At 47.3% G+C, this 24,296-nt stretch overlaps 3 protein-coding genes across 8 annotated transcripts; 1 reads left to right on the plus strand and 2 right to left on the minus strand.

Annotated features, from left to right (window-relative positions):
- Window positions 1-62: 62 nt before the first annotated feature.
- Window positions 63-6,867, minus strand: LOC113445930 (interferon-inducible GTPase 5-like). Of its 3 annotated transcripts, none has more exons than XM_026715337.2 (3): window positions 6,692-6,867; window positions 5,283-5,924; window positions 63-2,091 (listed from the first exon to the last, which is right to left on the minus strand). In XM_026715337.2, exons 2-3 carry the CDS (start codon window positions 5,873-5,875, stop codon window positions 879-881), a joined length of 1,806 nt encoding a protein of 601 aa, XP_026571122.2. In that variant the 5' UTR covers window positions 5,876-5,924; window positions 6,692-6,867; the 3' UTR covers window positions 63-878. The 3 variants fall into 3 exon arrangements, with proteins under 3 accessions (XP_026571122.2, XP_087796209.1, XP_087796210.1); XM_087940083.1 differs by having other exon boundaries at window positions 6,688-6,793; XM_087940084.1 differs by lacking the exon at window positions 6,692-6,867 and adding an exon at window positions 6,142-6,160.
- Window positions 6,868-6,887: 20 nt separating this feature from the next.
- Window positions 6,888-11,317, plus strand: LOC113445929 (interferon-gamma-inducible GTPase 10-like). Of its 2 annotated transcripts, none has more exons than XM_026715336.2 (3): window positions 6,888-7,153; window positions 8,079-8,780; window positions 9,233-11,317. In XM_026715336.2, exons 2-3 carry the CDS (start codon window positions 8,086-8,088, stop codon window positions 10,395-10,397), a joined length of 1,860 nt encoding a protein of 619 aa, XP_026571121.2. In that variant the 5' UTR covers window positions 6,888-7,153; window positions 8,079-8,085; the 3' UTR covers window positions 10,398-11,317. The 2 variants fall into 2 exon arrangements, with proteins under 2 accessions (XP_026571121.2, XP_087796208.1); XM_087940082.1 differs by lacking the exon at window positions 6,888-7,153 and adding an exon at window positions 7,295-7,311.
- A 3,298-nt stretch (window positions 11,318-14,615) lies between these two features.
- LOC113446035 (zinc finger protein 629-like) lies at window positions 14,616-21,644 on the minus strand. 3 transcript variants are annotated; one of them, XM_026715465.2, is made up of 4 exons: window positions 21,517-21,644; window positions 21,072-21,182; window positions 19,173-19,271; window positions 14,616-15,973 (listed from the first exon to the last, which is right to left on the minus strand). In XM_026715465.2, the coding sequence occupies exons 2-4, from the start codon at window positions 21,148-21,150 to the stop codon at window positions 15,405-15,407; spliced, it is 747 nt and encodes a 248-aa protein (XP_026571250.1). In that variant the 5' UTR covers window positions 21,151-21,182; window positions 21,517-21,644; the 3' UTR covers window positions 14,616-15,404. The 3 variants fall into 3 exon arrangements, with proteins under 3 accessions (XP_026571250.1, XP_087796213.1, XP_026571249.1); XM_087940087.1 differs by lacking the exon at window positions 21,517-21,644 and adding an exon at window positions 21,480-21,502; XM_026715464.2 differs by lacking the exon at window positions 21,517-21,644 and having other exon boundaries at window positions 21,072-21,386.
- Between the last annotated feature and the right edge of the window lie 2,652 nt (window positions 21,645-24,296).

The following is a 24,296-nucleotide window of genomic DNA, read 5'->3' on the forward strand; positions in this document are numbered from 1 at the left end:
GCATGACTAAACTGCTCCAATGATGTCCACGTGGGATGGCACTTCAAAGAATGGAGACATAATTTGATTTCTCTAAGATCTTTTTATTAATGGCCTTTGGGGAATACTTCTACAGCCTGGGAAGAAACAGAGAGGGAAAAGTCTTGTTTGATCCTTTGCACAGCATGCAGTTTTATATACGTTTGATGCACAGACACACACCTCCACTGACACGCACCAGTTGCAATTCAATGTGTCTTCTAGATCACTGCTTTGCAACCTCAAGTGTGGACATCAGTTCCCAGAATTCCCCAGCCAGCCACATGACCTATATATTTTTTTTTATTCCAATAAATAAACAGCACCTCCCTCTAGTGGCCTGCCAAGGAAGTGCCACCATAAATCACCATCGGGGAAAACTTTAATTCAACCATGTGCTCCAACCAAGCCTTTCCATTGGAGATCTATCTCTGGAAAATATGATTGGATATTACGCACCTCCTTCCCCATTTTTGATTAGTCACTCTAGGGCTAGGGAAGAAATCTGCCACAAAAACCTTAAATTTCATTCAAATTCACTATGTCCATGCCAGAAGAGAGAGGGACAATACATTTCAAATGATAAATAACCGTCGGGCTGATTTTCAGGCAAAGTGGTGCATCTAAATCTTGTCTCCAGAACATCAAAGCCAAAGCAAAACGCTTGTTCGTAGTCCTCAAGATTTTACAGGCCGCGATGCTGAAAGTAGCTTGTTGTAGTGATAGAAGCTAAGGGACGGAAGCCTCCGTGACAAGATCCAGGGAGGATCAGAAATGGGAACAAGGGAAGCCCTCCCGCTGCAACCAAAACCTGGACCAGCTGAGACGGATGGGAACTGCGGTTGGAGGGGTAAACCATCTTAGCCACATCCGGCGTCACTTTTACAGGCCTTCATAAGAACGCGTTGGGAGTCGGCAGCCAGCTCTTCCAGGCACTGTCCCAACATGGAGTAGGTGGTATGAAACGAGATACCGCCAGAGGCCAGGGCTCCGTAAATCGGGAACCGATGGAGGAAAAAGTTGGCCACCATCAGGCCTGTCCCAGTGGCCTTTCCCAGCAAACTGATCACCACATCCTTGTTGATGCTTCGGCCTAGACAGCTGTGTACTTCTTTTCTCAGGACCTCCATGGACTTCCCAGACCGTTCAGCCAGACGGGATAAAGAGGCGGCGTCGAGGCCAAAGTCTTGCCGGTAACTGGACAACTTCTTGAGCAAAATGGTTACATCACAGGTGAAGGCCAGGCCCGGCAAAGGGACAGCAGCTACCAAGCTGGAAATCAAAGCCACCTTCCAGATCTCCCGCTGAAGGACCTTCTTCTTCTTCTCGATGATCACCGTGGAGACGTTGGGCAGGGACAAGAGAAAAGCCTGCTGCTTATGAGTGGGCAATTCCTGCTCCAGAGTTTCCTCAAAAGCCTGGAAGTCAAACTTGTCAAGGTAAAAATTGCTGAGAAGGAACACCTTGGCACCGCTCAGCCCAGCCTTGGAAAGCTTGCTCTGGCAATCCTTTTTGATCACCTCCAGAACTTGGGCTTCGGTGGGCGGGTTCTTCTTCCTCCGCTCGGCCTCCAAATCATTGTCGATCTTGGTGCGTATGAAGTAGAACTGCTTTCCCTGTTGGACAATGGCCTGGGCCAAACGGACGTGGTTTTCTTTAAATCGTTCGGAAGCCAGGATGATGAAGAAATCGTAACGGGAAAACTCCACCGTCTCTAAGTATTTATCAGCCCGGAAGTTGGGTGTTCCTATACCAGGGAGATCCCAGAGGACCACGTTGGCGTGCCCGGGATAAGGATATGGCGTGGGCTTCATTGTAGTCTCTGTCACGCCTGTCGCGGCCGCCCCTTCCTCTTCATCAGTCATGCCCCTCAAGACGTTAACAAAGGTGGATTTCCCAGCGCCCGATTCTCCGGTGATCGCAATATCCAGCTGGGCATTCCAGATGGTTTCCAAACTGCCCTGGATTCGGGTCACCACTTCAGAGAGGCCCCCGAGTTCGTAGGCTTCCTGGATCTCGGCAATCTCTTTCTCGCTGAACTCTTCGAAGCTGAGGTGCGTGGGCTTCTGCAACCTGTGGAAAGATATGAGGGACAGTCAATGTTATGGATGGAGAACCTGGGTTAAAACCCAGTGTTCCATGGAAACTGGGAAAACACAGATGCAAACAAGGAAACATTAAAATATGCATTGAAAAGTCCTGTCGTGCCCTTGTTGGAGTCTGACTCTGAGGGGGAGATTGAGGAACTGACAGGGAGTGGGAGTGTTGCTTCGGTGTCTGTGGAAGAAACGGGGGAAGAGCACAGTCCGGCTGGGCATTCAGAGGAAGACCCAGGGCCACCCCGCTTCATCCTAGGGCAAGGAGAAGGGAGCAACGTGGCTTATGGGAGAGGAAAAGGCCCTGATCCCTTTCATTAGTTGCAGCTGGAAGAACAGGATATAAGTGGGGCATTTTAAATAGCTCTTTGCTGGAAGCAAAGCGTGTTTTATCTTGGTTGAGGCTTATATGGGTTTTGGTGTCTTCCCAACTGTGGTTGCTGCGTCATCTTGTGGAAGTCTGCAATTTATCATCCTGGCCTGCTATGTTAATAACTCCAGTGTGGTTTGTGTTTATTTTTTTATGTCTAATTATTTTTACTTTTGGCTCAGACTGCATTTACTCTCTTCATAGATTGTTTTTGGAAGAGTTTGATATCAAGTCGAGGATAATTGGACATTGAGGCCCAAGTTGGAGGCATTAAAGGGAATTTATCCTACTTTTGTGACTGTGTTATTTTTGTGTCACACCCTGGGTCATCATAAGTCCTTTGGAAAATACAGTAGGCTCTCTAAAACAGGAACTATGGATGATTTGGTCTTGTTTAACAGATGGGTAGTCCTCGATTTACAAGTTTCTTTAGTGACCATTCAAGGTTACAACGGCCCTGAAAAAAAGTGACATGATCATTTTTCACACAACCATTGCAGCATCCCCGTGGCCAGGCGATCAGAATTCAGATGTTTGACCACTGACTCATATTTATGACCATTGCATGATCGCCTTTTGTGACTTTCTGAGAAGCAAAGACAATGGGGAAGCAAGATGCACTTAACAGCCGTCAACTGCAGTGATTCACTTAGCAACTGTGGCAAGAAAGGTCACAAAAATGAGGGTAAAACTCATGTAACAATTGTCTGTCTTAGTGACAGGACTCTGGGGCTGAATTGTAAGTCGAGGGCTACCTCTACTCAAGAAAAATACATCTAATTCAGAATGATTAACTGTGATATCTAAACAGAAACATCCATGTTGTCCACAATCAGTTTCCAAAATTTGCCCCATGGGGCAGGATCAGTGGGAGGATTCAGCCAATTCGCACCAGGATGGGACAACCGGTTGTTAAAACTTTCTGAGCCATTTGGTGAACTGGTTGTTGGAAGAAATCATTAGGCCAGAGAACCGGTTGTTAAATTATTTGAATTCCACCACTGGGCAGGATTCTTAATTTATATAAGTCAATAACAGCAATAGTACTTAGACTTATTTACAGCTTTATAGTGCTTTTACAGCTCTAAGCGGTTTATAGAGTCAGCCTCTTGACCCCAGCAATCGGGCTCCTCATTTGACCCACCTCAGAAGGATGGAAGCCTAAGTCAAACCTTGAGCCTGGTGGGATTTGAACTGCCAAACTGCAGAAGCAGCCTGCAGGACTGCACTCTAACCTCTGTGCCATAGAGGCTCCTATTAAGCTAATAGAACTGAATCTCTGCAGCTCAGGGTTAAAAAATGGAATATTTGTGTGTTCTCAGAGTTGGTTATTTGCTTGCAGACATTTCATTATGTTAGGTAACCTCCTCACATGACATCACAACACTGCAGATCAATCATGTTTACACAGCCACATGAAAGAAACAAAAAGTCCAGAACACATCCTCCTTCTCCAGCAGTAACACCCAGATAAGCAGGGACTAATTCCAGACAAACAATTAAGCAGAAACCAATAGCTCAATGAAGGAACTACCGAGGAGAAAAACCACACCCATCAACCCTGGCAGAACAAGTTATAGGTAGTTCTTGACTTATGACAATAATGGAGCCTGCCCATTACAGTTGTAAGTTTCAATCATCTTAAAGGAAGTCATCACATGACCGAACTGATTTTATAACCATTTTTGCAGAGGTCATTACGGGAAGCCATTGTTTACGACCAAACCACAAGCGAACGCCAATTTGGGGCCCAAAACGTAAATCTCAGTCATGTGACCACTGCAAATAGCCATGAATGCAGACTGGTTGCTGAGTGGCTGAAACGCAGTCACATTCACTGTCAGGACTTCAGAACCAGGTCATAAGTCCCTATTGGGGAGAATCCATTGTAACTTGGAGTGGTCACTAAGCAACCATCCTAAGTCAAAGACTATCTGTACCGTATACAAACAGGGAGCAAACTCCACACTTATTCACACTGTTGACATTAGTTGCATAATGAAATATTTGCAAACAAACAAGCAAGTTCAGAGCACCAAGGACACCACACAGCAAGCTAACACAAAAACAAACAACTACCCTGACAATTAAGTAATCTTTATGACCGTTGCAGAGTCCCGAGGGGGTCATGTGATCTGCCTTTGCAACTGTCAACTCATAAGACATTCCTATACCTGTTTTAGTAGTTGCCATAAAAGGGGGGGGGGTGAGGAAGGAAATCTGGAAGAGCAGTGCAGCAGTTTGAAAGTGAAAATACATTCCAACTCTTATCTTTAAAAGATTGTAACTAAACTATCAGAGCTTTTGCCCGCGAATATATTTAATTGGAGAACGTGATTGATGACACCCAGCCCGTGAATGTACTCAATTGGAGAATATGGTTTATGAGACACCCAGGGGGGATGGAAAGAGGGTCGCAGGTGACTAAATTATGTATGCCAAAGTTGGCTTCATACAGGGCAATGCCAGTATGTTGCCTCTAATAAATCCTTTGAAGTTTTTTGAAGTTTGGCTCGAGAATCATGATTTAATTAGGGCGATTGTTGGAATCCTAACAGCGACCTTCTGATAAGCAAAGTCAATGGGAAAGCCAGATTCCCTTAACCACCAAGTTAGTCACCTATCAACTGCAGTGATTCAATTGAGGCAAAGAAAGGTCGTAAAAAGGAGCAAAACCTCACTTAACGAACGTCTCACGTAATGTCAGGCTCAATTGTGGTCGTAAGCCGAGGATTACCTGTGTTCGCCTTCATTCGTGAGCAACTCCACTTTTTTTGCTGGCCAGCTGTCATACCAACCTTTCATACTGGTGCAGGTCCTTCAGCAAATCTTCCCGCAGCCGGGGGCAATCAAGGGCGCCAGGCTCAAAAGCAGAGATCAGGTATACAAAGGGATCCACGAGAGGGAGGGTCCCCAGAGATTCGGTACACGCCTCCCGGAGGGCCCGGAGGACTTCCGCCCGATCGTAACGCTGCCCCATCAACCGCTTGAGAGTGTGAAGGTCCAGATCAGCCTTGGTCCGGGCAAAATAGACCTTTTTGCCAGCTTGCCGGGCCTCCAACACAAGGCGGCCATGAGAATCCTCAAACCTGTTGTCGGTCACCAACACAATCAGTTCGGCCTCCCTCATCCATTGATCCGCGTGGCCCTTGCCCTCCATCGACCGCTCCCACAGCAGTAAATTATTGTACGTTGGGTCAGGGTACATGATGGGCTTTTCCGATTTCACTGCAATCCCCACAGGGGCTGATCCGGCATCATCTTCGGTCATCTCTCGTACGGCGTTAAGAAGAGCCGATTTCCCGACGTTGGATTTCCCCACGAAGATGATAGAAACGTCCCCACAATCGGGGGAACCCAGAGCAGAACCTGGAGGGGTCTTCACGGACATGTTTGGTGTTGACAAAGAGAGTAACTTTTCTTCTCAGCAGGTGGTAAACCTTTAAAGAAAGAAAGACAAAGGTCAAAGAAGGAGAAATGTCTCTTTTTAGGCTAAAATCGAAACCTAAGCTTGGCTATAAATATTTTAAGCAGCGCTCGGTTGCAAGTATCAATTATCAAATCCAGCACAATTGGCAACAGGCCAAGCGTATAATAATAATAATTTTGTTTAATTTCATTGCGTGCCCATAAAAATCAGGATGGGTACATGTTCACCTCCCTTACAGGAAAGTGCTTATTGTTCCTTTTTTTGTTGTTGTTCAAGCTTTTTCTGTTTTTCGTTGCTCAACAAGACCAACAAATCACATTAGCATGTTTCCAAATCGGGCCATGATTCGTGGGAGATCGGGAAGGTGGTTTTCCTATCAGAGGCAGCACTACAGTTTCCTGGTTTGTAGCCAGGTGTTTTAACAAGCTAGACCAGGTTGTTGTTTTTCCTGGTTTGCATGCTAGCTGGGGAATTACGTCAGGAGTCTCCAACCTTGGCAACTTTAAGCCTGGAGGACTTCAATTCCCAGGATTCCCCAGCAAGTCTGGCGGACTTCAACTCCCAGAATTCCCCAGCCAGCTTTGCTGTCCAGATTCTCAGGGCTAAGCAATCTGGGGCTTGCAGAAAGACGCCTCGTATCAGCTCCGGTTTGGGGTAGCCCGAAACGAGGGGCCAAGCCGGGCAGGGAGGGGGCCCGTTTGCATGATCCGGCCGTTGCAAAACAAACCAAACAAACACACCGCCCTCCCTTCCTTCCTTCCTTCCTTCCTCACCTACTTGCGGGTCGGTGATCCAGCGCAGGGCAGGCCGGATTCCCCGGGGCAGAGGAGGGTCCGGCGACCCTTCCCCTTTCGCTCGGTTTCCCGGGGTGGGGTGGGGCGGGTGGGGGGGTCTCCTTCGGCCGCTTTCGTTTCTCCGCTCGCCTCTCCCGGGCTCCGCTCTCCTCCCCCCCCGGCGCGTCAGAAGAAGGGGCGGTTTTGCGGCGCCGCGGTGCGAGCAGAGAACCGGGGCTGATGCGGGGAGAGAGGGGGAAGTGAAGGTGCAAAAACGGCTCCTGGATCGCGCGCACCGTCCGCTGGAGCGAGAGAAGAAGTGGGGAGGGGGACCCTCAGCCCGCGGGGAGGGGGGGAAGCAGGGCTGCCCAGGCGCGGCGTTGTTGACCGCGGACCTTCTTCTTCGCCGCCACCACCCCGCCCAAGACGGAGGCGAAGCGGCTCCTGGAGCCCTTTTGGAGGACAGGTGAGCGGCTCTTTCCCGCGCCAATCCGGGGATGTGGAGAAAGGGGGGCAGGTGGGGGGGCACCTGGAAAGGTGGAGGGGGAATCCAGGAAGGCAGCTCCGGTGGCCTAGAGGCGGAACTTCCTTCTCACAATCGGGAGGCTGTGAGTTCGATCCTAGGTAGAGGCTAATATTCGGAATAGACTCTCCTGCTCGAGTAGTGGGTTGGACTAGATGACCTCCAAGGTCCCCTCCAACTCTTGTTATTGTATGACCTCTTCCCTCCCCGCGAAACACACACAATGGGCAGGAAGAACCAAACTGTTTATTCCCCCCACCCCCAAAAAATATCTTTTTTCTCATGGTCGCCCGAAATATGGCAAGCCTCCCAAGGGGCGGTCAGGATGCGGTAGCTTTCGATTCCTCCCCGTCGTGGGCTGAACCGGGGAGGGAAGGAAGGAGTGGAGGGTGGTTGGGAGCACCGGGAGAACTTCTAAGCTGCGCCTCCTGGGGGGGTTCCCTCTGCCCCTCCCCAGTCTCCACCCCATTGCCCAGTGGCTTTTGATGGGGGTGAGTTGCCCGGTCTTGTCTCCAACTTGAAAGCCAGCGGGGAACAGGCAGAAATCCTTAAAAAAATAGGGATTTTCCTCTGTTTGTCAAGCATGACGCGTGTGGTCCCGGAAGGCCTGCGCAGGGCGATGTTAGTCGTGGGAAAGCAGAGATGTGGCTGGAGCATGATTGTGTCTTGGCAATTTTGATGATGGGTGGACTTCAACTCCCATAATTCCCCAGCCAGAATTCTGGGAGTTGGAAGTCCACAAGTCTTAAAACAGCCGAAGTTGAGAAACACCTGTGATACATGGCTGCGTGTGGTTGTGTGAAGCCTGGATTCCCACCAGGTGGTTCCTGCCTGGGCCGCACTCACCTCCTCTCTTCCCTTCCTGCAGCTCAGCCATGGCCAGCTTTCCCTATTTCAACGAAGCAGAGCTGAAGAGCCGCAAGGTTCAATATCTGGCCCAGAACTCCGTCGCAGCTGCCTCTCAAATCCAGGAACTGCTGGATTTCTTGAACTCCTTCAAGGTCCAGGTTGGGATCCTGGGAGAGCACCGCGCAGGGGTGACCATGCTGGTTGAGGCTCTCCTGAGCAAGCCCAGCCCAGTGACCAACCTTTTTGCTTACTTCCGGGAAGCTCAACAGCCCACGCTCTCTGCAGAGGTCCACGTCCATCCCACCTTCCCTCACCTCGTCTTGCACGATCTACCTGGCTTTGAGGCCACCGAGAAACCAGCTGCCTATCTCAAGAAGCTGGGGGACCTAGAGCAATTTAGCTGCTTTGTGATGGTGGTGGGAACCAGGGGCTTCACAGACGTCCATCTGCAAGTCCTTAAGGCAATCAAGCAAAGGAAGAAAGTTTTCTTCGTGGTTCGCACCAAGATCGACCTGGATTTGCACACAGCTAGAAGGCGCCTTCGATACAGACACAATCCTGCAGAGCAGATGAACCAGATCCGGAAGGAGTTGTCCGAGACATTGACCAAGGACGGATTGGAGGCCAAGAAGCTCTTTCTAGTGTCTGGGCTGCAGAAGGAGAGATATGATTTTGCTTGGTTCGAGGATAGCTTGGAAGGAGAAGTGCTCAACTTGAAAAGGTCAAATAAAGGGGTCGGGGAGTGTGGCTCTGGAGGTTGTAGAGGAGGCTGGGGAAGGGCAGAGGCCGGCTGGGCAGTCAGAGGAGGACCCAGGCCCATATCCCCTCTCCATCCTAGGGCACTCAGGAGAGGATAAGGGAAAGACGTGGTCTACTTGGGAGGAGAGGGCCTTGATCCTCCAGCTGTGACAACCGATTAAAAAATGTATAAAAATAATGTTAACATTAAAAATTAAATTAGGGTTTAAAAAAATTAAAGAATGACAAACATCAAAAGCGGAGAAAAGTCCTATGATAGCATGGACATTATTATTGGACATGCCCAGTGTAGTCTCCAAGAAAGACAGTGTTGAGTCCTTAATGTATCCTGGCCGTCTTCTCACTGTCCTTTTTAAGTGCAACTGAGACAATGTATTGTGTTTACAGTATATTTCTGCTCTTGGTTCTTTGTAGGCACCAAGAGGGAACTCTGAAGGACTTCCATGCGGTGAGTCAAAAGATGGTCAAGGAGCTATTTGACGTTTGCAAGTTCAACAGCTTGGCTGAAGTCCCAACAGTAATCCAGAGTATGCTGACCAATCCCGCTCAAATCCACCTGAATGTAGCTCTGATTGGGGAAACAGGCTCAGGAAACTCCTCTCTGATCAATGCGCTGAGAAGAGTAGGCCCTGAAGAGCCAGGGGCAGCCCCCACTGGAGTAGCGGAAACAACCAGGAGAGCCACAGCCTACCCGTTCCCATCCGTCCCTAACATGTTCCTGTGGGATTTACCGGGAGTGGGAACGAGGGAGGACGATGTGAAGCGCCTGGATCTCAGCCGCTACAGCATCTTTCTCTTGGTGGCCTCGGAGCGCTACAAGCACATCCACAGCTGTCTGGCCAAAATTATTGCTTCGGAAGGGAAACAGTCTTTCTTTGTGAGGAACAAGATAGACGTAGACATGGAAGCCCAAGGTGGAAACCAACCCGAGTTGAAGGAGAAACTTCAGGAACAGATCCGGAAGAGATGTGTGGAAGCTCTGAAGAACGATGGCGTTGACTGTCCAGTCTTCTTGGTCTCCTCCTTCATCCCTGAAGCCTACGACCTCCCTCTCCTTCGGGAAGAACTCCAGAAACAGGCTTCTGAGTGGAAGAGGAAGGCATTGAGGAGAGTGATCCCGACCGTCTCCTCCCAGCTGGTCAGGCTCAAGAGCAAAGTGCTGATGAAGGACGTGTGGGGGAAGACCTTGCAAGTTGGCCTCTCCTCTGTGGACGATCTCAAGGAGACTGTGGTCGAAACGCTCCTGGCCATCATCACCAGCTTCTGCATCCACCTTGGTCTGAATGAAACGTCTGTCGTGAACACAGCCCAGTGTACTGGCAAAGCAGCCCATCTGCTTCAGGAACAGATCCAAAGCCGCTTTGCCCGGCCAATGCACTCCACCGAGGTGCTCAACCTCATAGTTAAGTCTCCCTCATGGAACAGCTGGGCGTGGAGCTATGTGCCGTACTGGGGCCAAAGAAGCAATGTGGAGGCCACCATCTCAGTGGAGAAAGTTTACAACCTGCTAAAAGAAGCTGTAGTGGAACTGTCCGAAGACGCAGAGAGGCTGCTACTGGCAGCCTTCTCAGAGGATTAGAGGAGGAAGAGGGATCGATTGATTTTGGGATGTGGGGAGAGGAAGGGCCAACCACCTTTGTCGCTGTTTAAAAACAGCGGAGAGAAAAGTAACGGGAGAAAAGTCCCTGCGATAGGACACACTGAGGCAAGAGCAAAGATTGCTTGGCATAGTGTCCGGTGGTGGTGTCAATGATGGTGTTTTTCGGAAGGGCCCAGCAAGATTTGGCTGTAGAAACTTAAGAAATGGAAAGCCAGTGCTAAGCCTTTACCCCTTTTCAGTGCTCATACACACTTACATTGTAGTGTCTCTCAGCCTTTGCAAGTTTTTAAGATGTGTGGACTTCAACTCCCAGAATTCTCCAGCCAGGAGTTCTGGGAGTTGGAAGTCCACACAGCTTGAAAGTTGGCAAGGTTGAGAAATACTGGTGAGTTGTCCTTTATAAAAAGCAGTTCCTATTATTACAGAAAAATCAGTGTTCTTTATATGAAGCAGTTCCTATTATTACAGAGAAATCAAATGCTTGCTTACTTGCTGGGATCCTGTCTTAAAGTATTGGTCTGATATAGTGGGAAGGTAGTTTATTTTTCTGAAAGAGCAAACACATCTCATCCTAGGACAGGCTTCATACAGCTTGGCCTGTTCAGGAAAGTTTTTGAATTCCCCAGATGTACACATGCTTAAAAAGAGAGCTGTGTTCTGTCCAGGAGAATTCTAATTCTGTAGATTGAAATAGTTGTTTAAATTTGTTTGTTCTGGAAGTAGGTGATGTTACAGAGTTATTAAAAACACTGGTCAGGGGTATAATGTCTGCACAATGCAAACTGCAATGAAAAGTTCTACACGTTGTACATCTAGCCATGCCACAAGTTAACTGAAAACGGTTGCCTGTTTGTAATTTGCTGCATGACAAATTAAAATAGTTGTTCTTTGTTGAAAAATCTTGTTTTGATCATCGTTCTTGTTTATAGTATGCAACTCACTGGGTTTCTAAAATCTCCACCCTCAGTCTGGCCTTGCCTAATTGTTTTTTTTTTAATTGTTTATTTTAATTTGATTTGCCAAACAGCACGGGATCAAAAGTCCAAATTCTTCTTACAAAATATTTGTCCAACATGCCTGCAGCAAATTGTATTCAGAGTAATGCAAAAGCATTGTGGTTTCTGTGGCTACCGGATGCTGGGGGAAGACTCTCATTTGGATGACAAAATTGTCTATTTGGTAATTGACAACTACATCCAGCACTTGGGGCAGAAATTAATATACTGTAGCAACTTATCCCATTTTCCTCCTCTCTTAGATGGGAAGTCAAGACTACTACTAGAAAAGATGAATAAATACAGGTAGACCTCAACTTACAATCGCTCACATAGTTACTGTTTGAAGTTATGACAGGGCTAGAAAAAACGACTTTCAACCAGTGCTTGCAATGTCCACATGGTCACAATCTGGGGGCCTGGCAACCAGCTTACATTTGCAACAATTGTGATACCCAAAGTCTCATGATTGCCATTTGCAACCTTCCCAGCCAGCTTCCATCAAGGAGTTATTTTTTTGTTTGTTTTATTTTCTTCCTTTTATATTCCATTATACAATAAAATATTGTTCTTGCCGTAGAGTTGGGGATCTTCCAACTTGCAAGTTTAAGACTTGTGGACTTCAACTCCTAGAATTCCTGAGCTAACATGGCTGGAGGAGGAATTCTGGGAGTTGAAGTCCACAAGTCTTAAAGGGGGAGTGCATAAGCGCACCAACGTGCCTACCATCCCTGTCCTATTGTTTCTTTTTATTTTTCTTATATGTATCCATTTCATGTATTCATAACTATGTTTATACTTATACCTGTTATCTTATAATCGCTTGACAAAAAATAAATAAAATAAAGCTGTCCAGTTTGAAGACCCCTGCCCGTAGAGCGAGCCGTTCCGAACGCCTGCACGAAATCCATACTCTATTTCCGCCGTGTGCCTAGAGATGCTGCCCGCTGTTTTCAACACAGGCAAGTGAAAGATTTAAGGGAAATGCGGAGGCTTCCGGCGCCCAATCTCTGAGCCAGGTCTCATAAATCCTTCTAACTTGTTTCAGGCAATATCATAGACAGGGGGCGGGGGGAAGAAGAATTGAGAAATGGCGCACGCGCATCGCAGAAAGCTGAAAAGCGGCTGGCCTTCAGATTTCCACCGGTTAGTTGTATCTGCGCATGCTCCTAGCAATGCGAGATTCCGAGTCACCATGAACGTGGAACGAGGGGCGCAGGCGCCGTCTGCTCTAGCTCTCTGTTCAGTTTTCCATCAATTCTCCTGCGTTTTTAATTGCACGTCATGTCACGTGTTGGTAAAAATATATTCTCCAGCGGAAATTATGTCATTTTATCTGCAAAGACAATTTTCTTGTACAGCCATGAATAAGAATAGTAACAGTAATTTTGCAGTTGTCTATCTTCTGAGTCTGGTCGCATATTAGGAAGATATTTTTTCTAGACACAATATCTCATGATGAAGGAATTGCAAAGTTTTTTAAAAAGAACTGAAGCAGTAGAGGCCTAGTTAATTTATAAACATGGGACTGGCATCAAAATGTCGCAGAGGTTATTCATGGTGCATTTCAACTGAATTTTCCTCCAGGGAGGGTGAGGGATTACAGTCGTTGCTTTTTGAAACAGGCAGGGCACAACTTTCTCTCTGAACAGCTAATGCTTCTGGATAACCTTACTTTTATGGATTGTGTCGCATTAACTGCAATGGAGTTTTCCGGAGACAAAAAATACAAAACTGCTCACATAGTTGTATGTACATATTTATGCAAAGTTATGGAAGATTTGGTAGATACAGATCTACAGAAACTAGATTGAGGGACTGGCTTTGGCACACCTGGACAAAATACCATGCCATGGTAACACTGTAAACCGCTCAGCACTTTCTGAGTGGTTTACAGCGTTAACATATTGCCCCCAACAATCTGGGTCATCTCAACCTCATTGTATCACCTATTTTGTGATTATTAAGCAACTGCTATGACTTAAAAGTGACCACTGCAGTCATAAAAGCAAATCAATGGTTCTCTATGGGCCGGCAAATGTGTGACCTCATTTGTGGTCATGTGCGACCTCACGCTACAGCCATAAATTGAGGACAATTAGTGGGCCTGAAATATGGTCATATGACCTGAGGGGGGCTGGCTGATCAATAGCACTTTGGAATAGGGTCGTAAGTATCTCTGGACGGGTCTATGGTAACTTCAACTGGTTGCTACGCCACTGTTGAGAACTACCTATAATATCCCTGGCAAACCACCACAAGGCCTGCTGCTTTGGTGATAGCAGAATGAATGCTTGCTATCCTCTTATAAGGACATAAAAGAGATCTTGGTTTGTAAAGAATGACCGTGCACTCAATGGTTAATTGAGTGCAAGAGATAAACTCAAGAGATCAGGCAGCTTCATTTGTAGAGACAGCGAAGTTGCTTCCGATTCTTCCTCCTGCATGGCTGAAATACCTGCAACAATTAAAACCCACTAGGAGTTCTGCTAAAATTAACCATTATCTACCATAGTCTAAGTCAGAGGTGGGAAACAACGGTCCCTTTATGACTTGTGGACGTCCAACTCCCAGAATTATATCCACAAGTCGCAACAGGGCCATCATTCCCTAGTCTAAATCAGGGAAGTTTATTTATATTAATGAATCACGAAGCTATTTTTGATCATTAAGCCTCAAAGGCAGATCAAGATGATCACATACAAGTTTCTCAATGCTGCAGACCAGTCCCAAATAATGGCTATTCTATGTATATGACCCTAGATATTTGCTATTCACAAGTACAGCTTTCTCTGCTCCCACTCCAGAAGCAGAAACTCTTCAACTGATTGTGTGGTCTTTAAACTTCTAGGATGCGGGACTACATTTTCATAATCACACTTCAACTCATCCAGAGAGTGCTAGATAACTACTGGTATCGATGATTTCCCAAGTAGATGGATCCCTCACAACCCATTCATAAGAATGAATGCTTGCTATCCTCTCATAAGGACATAAAAGAGATCTTGGTTTGTAAAGAATGACCGTGCACCATTAAACTCAAGAGACCAGGCAGCTTCATTTGCAGAGACAGCGCCTTTCAAACTGGAACTGGCTTCCTTGTAAGAGAGGCCCCGCCCAAGAGCTGCACCAAATCAGCACCCGCTCAGTTTCCCCCACCCCCACCATTTGCCAACACAGAGATGGGTACAATAAAAAGTCATACATACAGAATCGTTTTTATTAAACCGTTATCTCCAGCTCCTCCTGTGAAGGGACATGGTTAGAATTCATGAGTTTAGGCGGATCAGGGGCCATTCCCCGGAGCTGTTTCCCTAGAAGCCAAACACACACACACACACGCACACACGTAACGGAATACAGCTTCTGTACTTCGGCATGGGCCACCCAGATGCCAACATGACAACCGTGGAAATGGGAGCCTGACTGAGAAGGGACCGTCTGGGGAAGCAGGATCTCGAGGACAAGCGATTCCAATTCGCCTCTTACTATCTCCTGCCCCCATCCCCCCATTTGGGAAGGGCCTGGAAGAAGATAATTCTCGTCCCGTTAATGAAACGGACTTCCTGCTAGTGCTACGGTTACAAAAGTCCATGAACAGGATCTCCTTTGGGGGGGGGGGGGAGGTTAGAATATTTTAGGGGCCGTCAGATCCAGATCACTGAAGGGCAAGGAAAAAGGGGAAACTTCACTTCCTGCCAATGAGCTGAGGTTTGTGGTTGTGGTTGAGGCAGGATACAAAAGTGACGTGCCGCCTCTCGGTCTCTCTCCTCGTTCCAAAGCTAAATTCATTTCAGAAATACGGAAATGTACCTTTTTTTTTTTTTTTAAAGGAACTAAAAGTAAAGGAGGGTGTTTTTTTTTTTCCTCCACTTGTTGAGTATCCTAGCAGGACAGAGATCCCGTAGCAGGGGCCACCTATCACAACAGGGAAATATTTGGAAGCGGGCTGGGGGGGGAAGGGGGGAAAGGGGGAGGGCTGAAGACGGATCTACAGCTCTCCGCGAGCATGGAGCATATAGTGCTCGTGAAGTTCGGATACCAAGCCAAATTCGCCTGGGCACTCGGTGCAGTGGTACGGTCCGTCAGCCCCATCTGTGTCCTGGTCCCCGTTAGCCTCCCTGGGAGCAAGAGAGGGAGCGACCTTGTTACGAGGAGGGGCCGGGGGGCTTCTGCGCCAGCTGTGTTCGCAGCGATGGCCCTCCAGCGTGGCGGGAGAGGTGAAGCCCACGCCACACTCGGCACAGATGTAGTGAAAGGCTCTGCCCCGGCCGGAAGTCGGGCCCGTCCGCCCTTCCTGGCTGTCGGGGTTTCCCAGCAAGGTCAGCGGAGGGGAAGGCTTGGCTGAAGAGGAACCACTGTGCGGCCTTTTGCGCCCCACGTGGTAGCTACGGTGCACCTTCAGGGCCCGAGAGGTGCCGAAGCCACGGCCACATTCGGGGCATTCATGCCATTCGGGGCTAGGAGCCTGGGAAGAGCTGAGGCGATCCTGCCCTCCCTCTCCAACATCATCCACCTGTTCCCCAGCAGTGGCCAGTTTGGGTTCTTTGCTCTGCGGACCTAGGAAGATGAAGAGAGAGAGAGAGAATACAGTGAAATATGCAAGTACTAGCTGGATACACCCGTGCTTCACTACGAAACTATATAAACTTAAAAGCTTGAAAATGAATGAGTAGTTACAATCAGCCTTGATAGGGCCAGGGGGTATTTCTTGGTGTAGGCACCGTCCACCATGCAGGGGGAGTTCCTGTTGAGGGGTCCAAATGGGCCATGGAGCATTGTAGTCTTGATCAGGGGGTCTTCAACCGTGGCAACTTTAAGACTTGTGGGTTTCAACTCCCAGAATTCTAGGAGTTGAAGTCCACAAGTCTTAAAGTTGCCACGGTTGGAGAGCCCTGGTCTTGATGCCTTGGAGGGCTAGATCTAGGTTGGGGTCAGGTACCACAGCACTTATAACTCTGTCAACAGGCTCTAATCCTATCTTCTAGCCACAGGAGACTATGAACGTGGGAGAGTCCACATTTCTGCCAATTCCATGGAGTACATGTGACACCTGGTATTTCCAAAGAGACAACCTTTAGCGAGGAGCTTCCCGTGAAAAACCCCTGCTACTAGGACATGTCTTATCGTGAGGTTTTTTGTCCTTGTTCCAAGAGCTGTACGAATTTCTGGCCATTTCGGATTGCAGGTAAGTGTAATGAACAGATCCAGTCGTCCGAAATGGCGCTCATACATCATCGCATCTTGAATTCGCTCACACTTGGAGCAGGGTCCTCCTCCATTGAAAGAAGAGGACGACACAATCATCTTGCCAAGCTGTGATAACTGGCTGTCAGGTCTTGTCATTGCCGTCCTTCAGGTGCACATACTCCTCACTTCTCAGCCTTTTTGGGGGGTTGTTATGAATCCAATGAAGTCTTTCCCCCTCAATTTTCGCATACACGTCAACCAGAAATTGATTGAGAAGGTTGCAGAACAGCAGGAGGTAGCATTATTCACCATCACGCTCCGTTATCCTGCAGCTGTAGAAGTCAGCAGCAGACATGGTCTTCTTAAGAGGACCCTGAGTCTTTGCGTCGCACTGAGGTATATTGATGTAATAGCCGTCTTCTCCATGACACAACATCAGAGGGTACTGGAGAGCGTCATAGTTGTTGTCTCTGCTGTGGAGAATGATCTCTCTCTTCTCACAATCCTGCCGACAATGAGAACAGCCACTTCTGTAGTCGTGGGGGCATTTAAACAACCTTGGTGCTCTCCAGAAGGCTTCCTATCGGCGTTAATCACCACCTGGAAGTCCTTGGGGCCCTTAGGAACAGAATCAACAGCAGCCTTAAGATCCAGAATATTCTCGTTGTGTTCACGCAGCAACTTCTGCAGTTGGCTAATCGGTTCTGGATTAACACCTGGGTAGATTCCACAGCGGACGTCCCCCTCATTGTCATCATCACCAACGAAGTATATCTGGAGAAATGAAGGGTGCTGCTGAGGCCCCACCATAATACTCCCCATCCTGTGGTATACCTGGCCCTGCACTTTGAATATTGGCATAAAAATTTCCCTCCTTCACTTCTCTGGCTCCAAAAGATTTCATTGGAAAGCATCCGTTGTACTTCCGGGCAGCAGAAAGAAAGTGCTCTGTCATTGAATGCTGGTGGGTGAGAAGGCTGTGTAAAGGTTCATGGTAAGGCTCAAGGGGAGAGAGGTGGACTTTATCATCATCACTGCAGCACATCCTGGGAGTTTCATCCTGCCACTTCAGGGCACGGCACCAGGCACAGGGTAACCGAGGTCCAAGATTAACAACCTTTTCCCTGGAGTAATCAGTCTGAGGTTCATATTTAAAACCAGACAAATACTTATTAGTCCAAGGCATTGATCGGATTTGTGATTTCTTTTTATTGTATTTAGCTGTAGCTGCTTGAGTAACACTGACTTCAAGATGACGTTGACGATACTTTTTTGCAGCTTCCCTTACTTGTGTTTTCCTAATCGCGTCTGTAAATCTTTTCCTGCGTTTCTTCCCTCTTTTCCCTTTAACTGGTGTTACAGTAGAAGGAACAGATTCGTCTGACCTGAGGTGGTCAGTGTAAGAAGTGAGTTGGGCCTGGGACACTATGCAGGAGAAATCTGGTTCACAATCCGTTGGCTCAGTGGTGGTCGGTGACTGAAACTCATAAGGGAATATCTCTCCCGCCGCCTTGAGTCCGGAAGCAGTTCCATAGGTGGAAGGCATAGACATTTTTGGTGAGGTATCGACGTTTAGGACTGTAAGGAGCCCCAGGCCGCTCCTGAGTGAAGGAGTGGAACGTCTGCCAGTTTGAACTGAGGTAACGGAATGTGAGGCAACTGGCAGTTGGAACAGAGTTCTTTTCAAGTGGGGAGGGGGAGTAGAACTCCTTAGCATCAGAGCGTGTTAATTGCTGTATTAAGAAATAGTAATGATCTGATGGTCATTTCGAAAAATCCTTTCTTATCGAGCACCTAGAAGGCAAGAGGAACATACGTGCCAAATTTCAAGTTTGTAGGCTTTATGGTTCTGGAGATTTCGTGATGAGTACTTGGCTTTTATATATATAAAGAAGAAGATAAAGCATCCTTGGCTTATCTCCACTCTACAACTCACAGCTCTAACACAGGGAAGGGGATGTTTTTCTCATTTGTCTATGGCAGGGGTGTCAAAATAGCAGCCCACAGGCCAGATGCATCACACGCAAGCCATGCCCACCCCAGCTCCACAATGTGTCACATGATGGCAACGTGTAGCCTGTGTTTGACACTCGTGGTCTATGGAGATTCTCAATCATCCACGTCATGGTTGTGCCAAACGTGCTTTTCCAAAAGACAACTGGACTTTCTTTTTTTTTGTCCCTAAAACCATTGTTTCTCATCTAAGAAGCTTCTTTAGCTTTTGGAAAAGCACCTCTGGGACTTTCCTCCTTTGGCAGCCCCATGGATAATTTGTTAAATCAAGGGATCAAGTTTTATGTATTTTGTGGAATCATAAAGGAGAGCAACCTGCAGGAAAATACCTTGAATTAAGAAGATACAAGAACTACAGCTATTCAGTGGTGCTGGAAATAACACTCTTCATATCCCCAAAAGTAGTATTTTGATTGCCTTTTTTACAGATTACAGCCCCAAGCACAATACATTTTAATAGCTGTGCCCAGCATCAAACCTGAACATCTCTTCTACTGCTGCCCCAAAGTTTCTTGTTACGTAACACTCCTACCTATGATCTGACAGATCAGCTTACCTGGATAGCCATTGGCAGATGGGGTCGCAGGGCTACTGTCTCCAGAAGATACAGAGGTTGCTTCCGATTCTTCCTCCTCCTCCTGCATGGCCGAAATACCTGCATCAATTAAAACCCACTATGAGTTCTGCTAAAGTTAACCATTATCTACCATAGTCTAAGTCAGAGGTGGGGAACAATGGTCCCTTTATGACTTGTGGACTTCAACTCCCAGAATTATGTCCACAAGCCACAACAGGGCCATCATTCCCTAGTCTAAATCATGGAAGTTTATAATAAGTAATGAATCATGAAGCTATTTTTGATCATTAAGCCTCAAAGATCATATATAAGTCTCTCAATGCTGCAGACTGGTCCCAAATAATGGCTATTCTATGTATATGACCCTATAGATACTTGCTGTTCACAAGTACAGCTTTCTCTGCCGCCACTCCAGAAGCAGAAACTCTTCAACTAATTGTGTGGAGGATTATTTAAATTTAAACTTCTAGGATGCTGGACCACATTTTCATAATCATACTTCCAACTTATCCAGAGAGTACCAAATAACAACTACTGGTATCAATGATTTCCCAAGTAGATGGATCCCTCAGAACCCATTCATAAGAACATGGAGGTCGTATAAGCCCTTCCAAAACATGAGTAGTCCTCAACTTACAACAGCTTGTTTAGTGACCAAAGTTACAACGGCACTGAAAAAAGTGACTTATGACCGTTGTTCACACTTACCACCATTGCAGCATCCCTATGGTCACACAATCAAAATTCAGACGCTCAGCAACTGACTCATATTTATGAGTTGCAGTGTCCCACGGTCACCTGATCCCCTTTTGCCACTTTCTGACAAGCCAAGTCAATGGGGAAGTCTGCTTCACTTAAGAACTGTTATGGATTTAAACACCTGTTGCAGTGATTCACATAACAATCATGGCTAGAAAAGTAGAACGGGACCAAAAATTCACTTATCTAATGTGTCTCGCTTAGCAACAAGAAAGTTTGGGCTCCCTTGGGGTGGTTAGGTCAAGAACTATCTGTAATGAGAGCAAAGGGCCGCTTGGAATTTCAGCATGTAATTGTTTTAAGCGCTGCTTTTGCTCCAAGTCTCTAGGGCTGTCACTTTGAACTACTCTCCTTGCACAATGCCACCCCCTGGTGCTCTGGTGCAAGACGTGCAATTAACGGGAAAGTTAACGGTGTGTTAACCCTTGTTATCACTAAGGGTTGTACCTTATGATTCATGATGAATGTGTTTTTATGATGGCGATGATCATGATTTGTCACGTGTGGCTTTTATGTACAATGAGAGCTTATGCACTGAAGACAAATTCCTTGTGTGTCCAATCACACTTGGCCAATAAAGAATTCAATTCAATATTCTATTCTACTCTATATTCTATTCTATTCTTATTCTGTTCCTATTCCAATTCTATTCCAATGCCAATTCTATTCCAATTCTATTCTATTCCCATTCCCATCCTATTCCTATTCCTATCCTATCCTATCCTATTCTATCCCATTCTATTCCATTCCTATTCCATTCCATTCCATTCTATTCCCATTCCCATTCCCATTCCCTTCCTCTTCCTATCCTATCCTATCCTATCCTATCCTATCCTATCCTATCCTATTCCATTCCTATTCTTATTCTATTCCTATTCCAAAGAGCTTGCGGGGGTGGGGAAGAGAGGCGATTCCCACGTTGCAGAGATTTTGAGGAGGACCCCCTCGGCCTACCAGAAACGCACCCCCTCACACACACACACACACCCGTGTGCTTGACACGCTCCCCAGGGGGAGCCTCTCAGCCCCTTTTTCACGGGGCGAGCTCAGGGACCCCACGGCCCCAAGTTCCGCAGGCCGGGCAAGCAAGCCCGTCCCCCGCCTGGCCTGTGCGCTCACCAGTCGAGGTCCCATCCTCCTCCTCAAAGCCAATGTCCTCAGAGCTGCCCACTTCCACCGGCTTGGGTACTTCGGACATCACCACCCCTCAAAACAAGCCTGCGGCCCAACCTGCAAGAGGAGCAGAAGCAGGACACGAGAGAGAGAGAGATGGCGGGGAGCCCCCCATCCACCCCCTCCTCTTTTTCCGGGGTCCCATCCCATAATAGTCAGGCCTGCCCCCCCACCGCCCCCGCCAGGCCAAGCTAAGCGCTAAACCGGCCCCAGCCTTCGTTTCCCAGCATGCTCTGCGGCTAGCGGACCGCGGCGGAGTCCACAATCCCATCATGCACCGCGGCTGTGGAGGGGAAAAAAAAAAAAAAAAAAGAGGTCCCGCGAGCCAAAAGTAGAAGGGGGGAGGGAAGTTACCCCTTTCCCACAATGCCTTGCACAGTCTACCACTCACCGGTTCCTCCGGATGTGGGGAGGGGCAGCCCGGTCCCCTCCGGCCACAGGACCCCCCTAGCTGCGCAAGCGCAGAGAAAAAGAGAGGGGGGAATTAAAATATATATATATATAAATAAATAAATATATTATATATAGGCCGGACCCGCCCACCACCCCTTAGGCCTTGCGCGTGCGCTGTGAGGCTCGGGTGTGTCAATCCGGCACTGCGCATGAGCGGGCCGGGAGCCGCTTTCTCTTAAACGGGCGGTCGGGAGTTTTGAGCCCCCCATTCTCCGCATGATGTGCCGTTCGAATCGTTCTGCGCATGCGCGCGGCAAGAGTCGTGTTGAGAGGAGTTTGTGAAGTATAGATAGACTTCGATTTACAACAGCTTGCTTAGTCAGCAAAGTTACAATGGCGCTGAAAAAAGCGACCTGGGGCCGGTTTTTTATGACCGTTTTAGCCTTTCCCGTGGTTACGTGATTTACATTCAGACGTTTGGCAACTGATTCACAGTTATAACTGTCGTAGCGTCCCAGGGTCGTGTATTCTGGTCAAGCAACCAAGTCCAGATTCGCTTAGCGACCATTGAACAACTTGCAGCGATTCGCTTTAACAAGTGTGGCACAAAAGGTCGTAAGACAGGGCAAAACTCCCTCAAGCCATTTCTCGCTTAGCAACATAAATTGTGGGCTCCATTGTAGTTGTAAATCCAGGACTACCTGCAGACTAGAGTGGAAGGGCGAGCGACAAAAAATCAGTTGGGATAAAATGCAGTTTTAAATACATGTGTCTAATTCGGGAATAAGTACAACGGAGTTTTGTGATTGCCACTAAGTTTTGGTGTCTCTCTCCCTCCCACCCCCATAATTGCAGAATAAAAAATATAAGCCAGGATCAAGAATCAAATCTTCCCCCAATCTGGTGCCCCAGGATGGGCACTGGTGTTATTATTCCCATTCTGGAAACTGCAGCCCAAACTGTCTTGATCCTTCCTGTTCGGGCTACAACTTGACCTGGTTGAGGATTCTGGGGAATGTAGTCCCAGGAAGCCTGACCGGGGGAACTATGCACCTTTAAACACTGACTTCCACAATATGGTGGATTTCACCTCCCACAATCCCCGGGTGCTTATTTTTTTATGAGGCAACTGGACTTTCTTGTTTTTTTCTTTTGAAGACGTTTCACTTCTCATTCAAGAAGCTTCTTCAGCTCTGACAGGATAGTGGGGGAATGGAAGGATTTATATTTCTTGCAGACGGCTGGTCATTTGCATCCTTTTGGAGGGTTGTGGGAGCACTTGGAGGTTTATCTGTGTCCTCACCTAAATGATGCTCCTAGTTCCTGTAGTCTGCCATTTTTTTCCTCTGCAAATCCATTCTTCCTCCCACACCATCCAAAGGGTGTTCGTCCCAAATTGTATAGCTAAAAGTCTGCAGAGATTCTCAGCCATCCAGGTCATGATTGTCCCAAAGATGTTTTTTTTTTTTTTTTGCTTTCGAAGATCCCTAGACAGCTTTAAGTGGATTTGAAATTCTGGGAATTGTGATACTATAGCACTCCCGAAGAAGCAGAAGGCTGCTGGAACAGAATTGCTGCGTGGCCTCCTTTCCATCGGCTGGTGTGATTTCCTCCCCCCCAAGCATAAACCTCCCAAAAATGTCTTAAAGAGCAGCAATTCTGGATAACTTCCCTCTGGAGCTTTGCAATCAGGCAGCTGCATTCGTGAGACAGTCCTGCGGCACTGAAGACCTGGGGAAAAGTCTTCCACCAGAGTCGCTAGAGGGCGCTCGGACATCGAGATCAACGCAGGAGGAGGCAGCTGTCAGCAGAGGGCACCCTCGAGAGGAAAAAGAAGCCATCAGCGCTTAGGAGGCAGTGGACAGAAACAGAGCTAAGCTACAGTTAAATTCCCTGCTGCCTCGTTCTGTCACCTGGATTTTTGCAACCAGATGCAATCACTTAGCCTAGTTGTATTGGAAAGAGAGTGAATTGTCTTATGTCCTCTGATCTCCGTGGTTTGCTTGCAGAACTCCACTTATTTGCTTGCGGAGTTTTTATTACTCAACTGTTATTAACTATAATTATTAATCACATTATTTTATTAAATAAGAGGTTTTTAAGAAATAAAAATTGTTACTAGACTTTTATCCTGCCATTTTACATCTATTCTGGGCCAATTCAAGGAAGCCAACATACATCCTATTTTCCCCACTGCAGCAACTTTATGAGGCAGGATTGTTTTGATGCCATAGGCAGGACTGGAACTCACAATCTCCTGGTGATTGGCCCAGTAATACAATAGGCTTTTGTCCTAAGGCGAGATTAAAACTCACTGTCTCCTGGTGATTAGCCCAGTAATTCAGCTGGCTTTCCTGCCTAAGGCAGGACTAGAACTCACAGTCTCCTGGTGATTGGCCCAAAGTTACCCAGCCAGCTTTCATGCCTAAAATGGGACTTGAAGTCATAATCTCCCAATTTCTAAGCTGGTGCATTATTCATTAGACTCCCTCTTCACAAACATGCTCTAGTGGCTTGTTTAATAACACCTGAGGATGATAGGCTCCTTCCAGGGTATTCCTTTGAGCATCCTTCAGGCAGTCTGAGAATGACTTGGAAGGGGCTACCCACTGTGCATCTACAAGCCATTGGGAAAATAATCCCACCCTACTTAGGAATCTAACCTCAAAATTAGCGTGGCAAGCTTTCACTGATTAGCCGGTTAAAAACATCAAACAATTAACCTTTGAATTAATCAAAATGACATCCCTAATTAATGAGGTAGCATTTTTAATTTTG

This window comes from Pseudonaja textilis, chromosome 10 (assembly GCF_049901715.1).
Source record: "Pseudonaja textilis isolate UNSWEBS1 chromosome 10, rPseTex1.2, whole genome shotgun sequence".
NCBI lineage: Eukaryota > Metazoa > Chordata > Lepidosauria > Squamata > Elapidae > Pseudonaja > Pseudonaja textilis.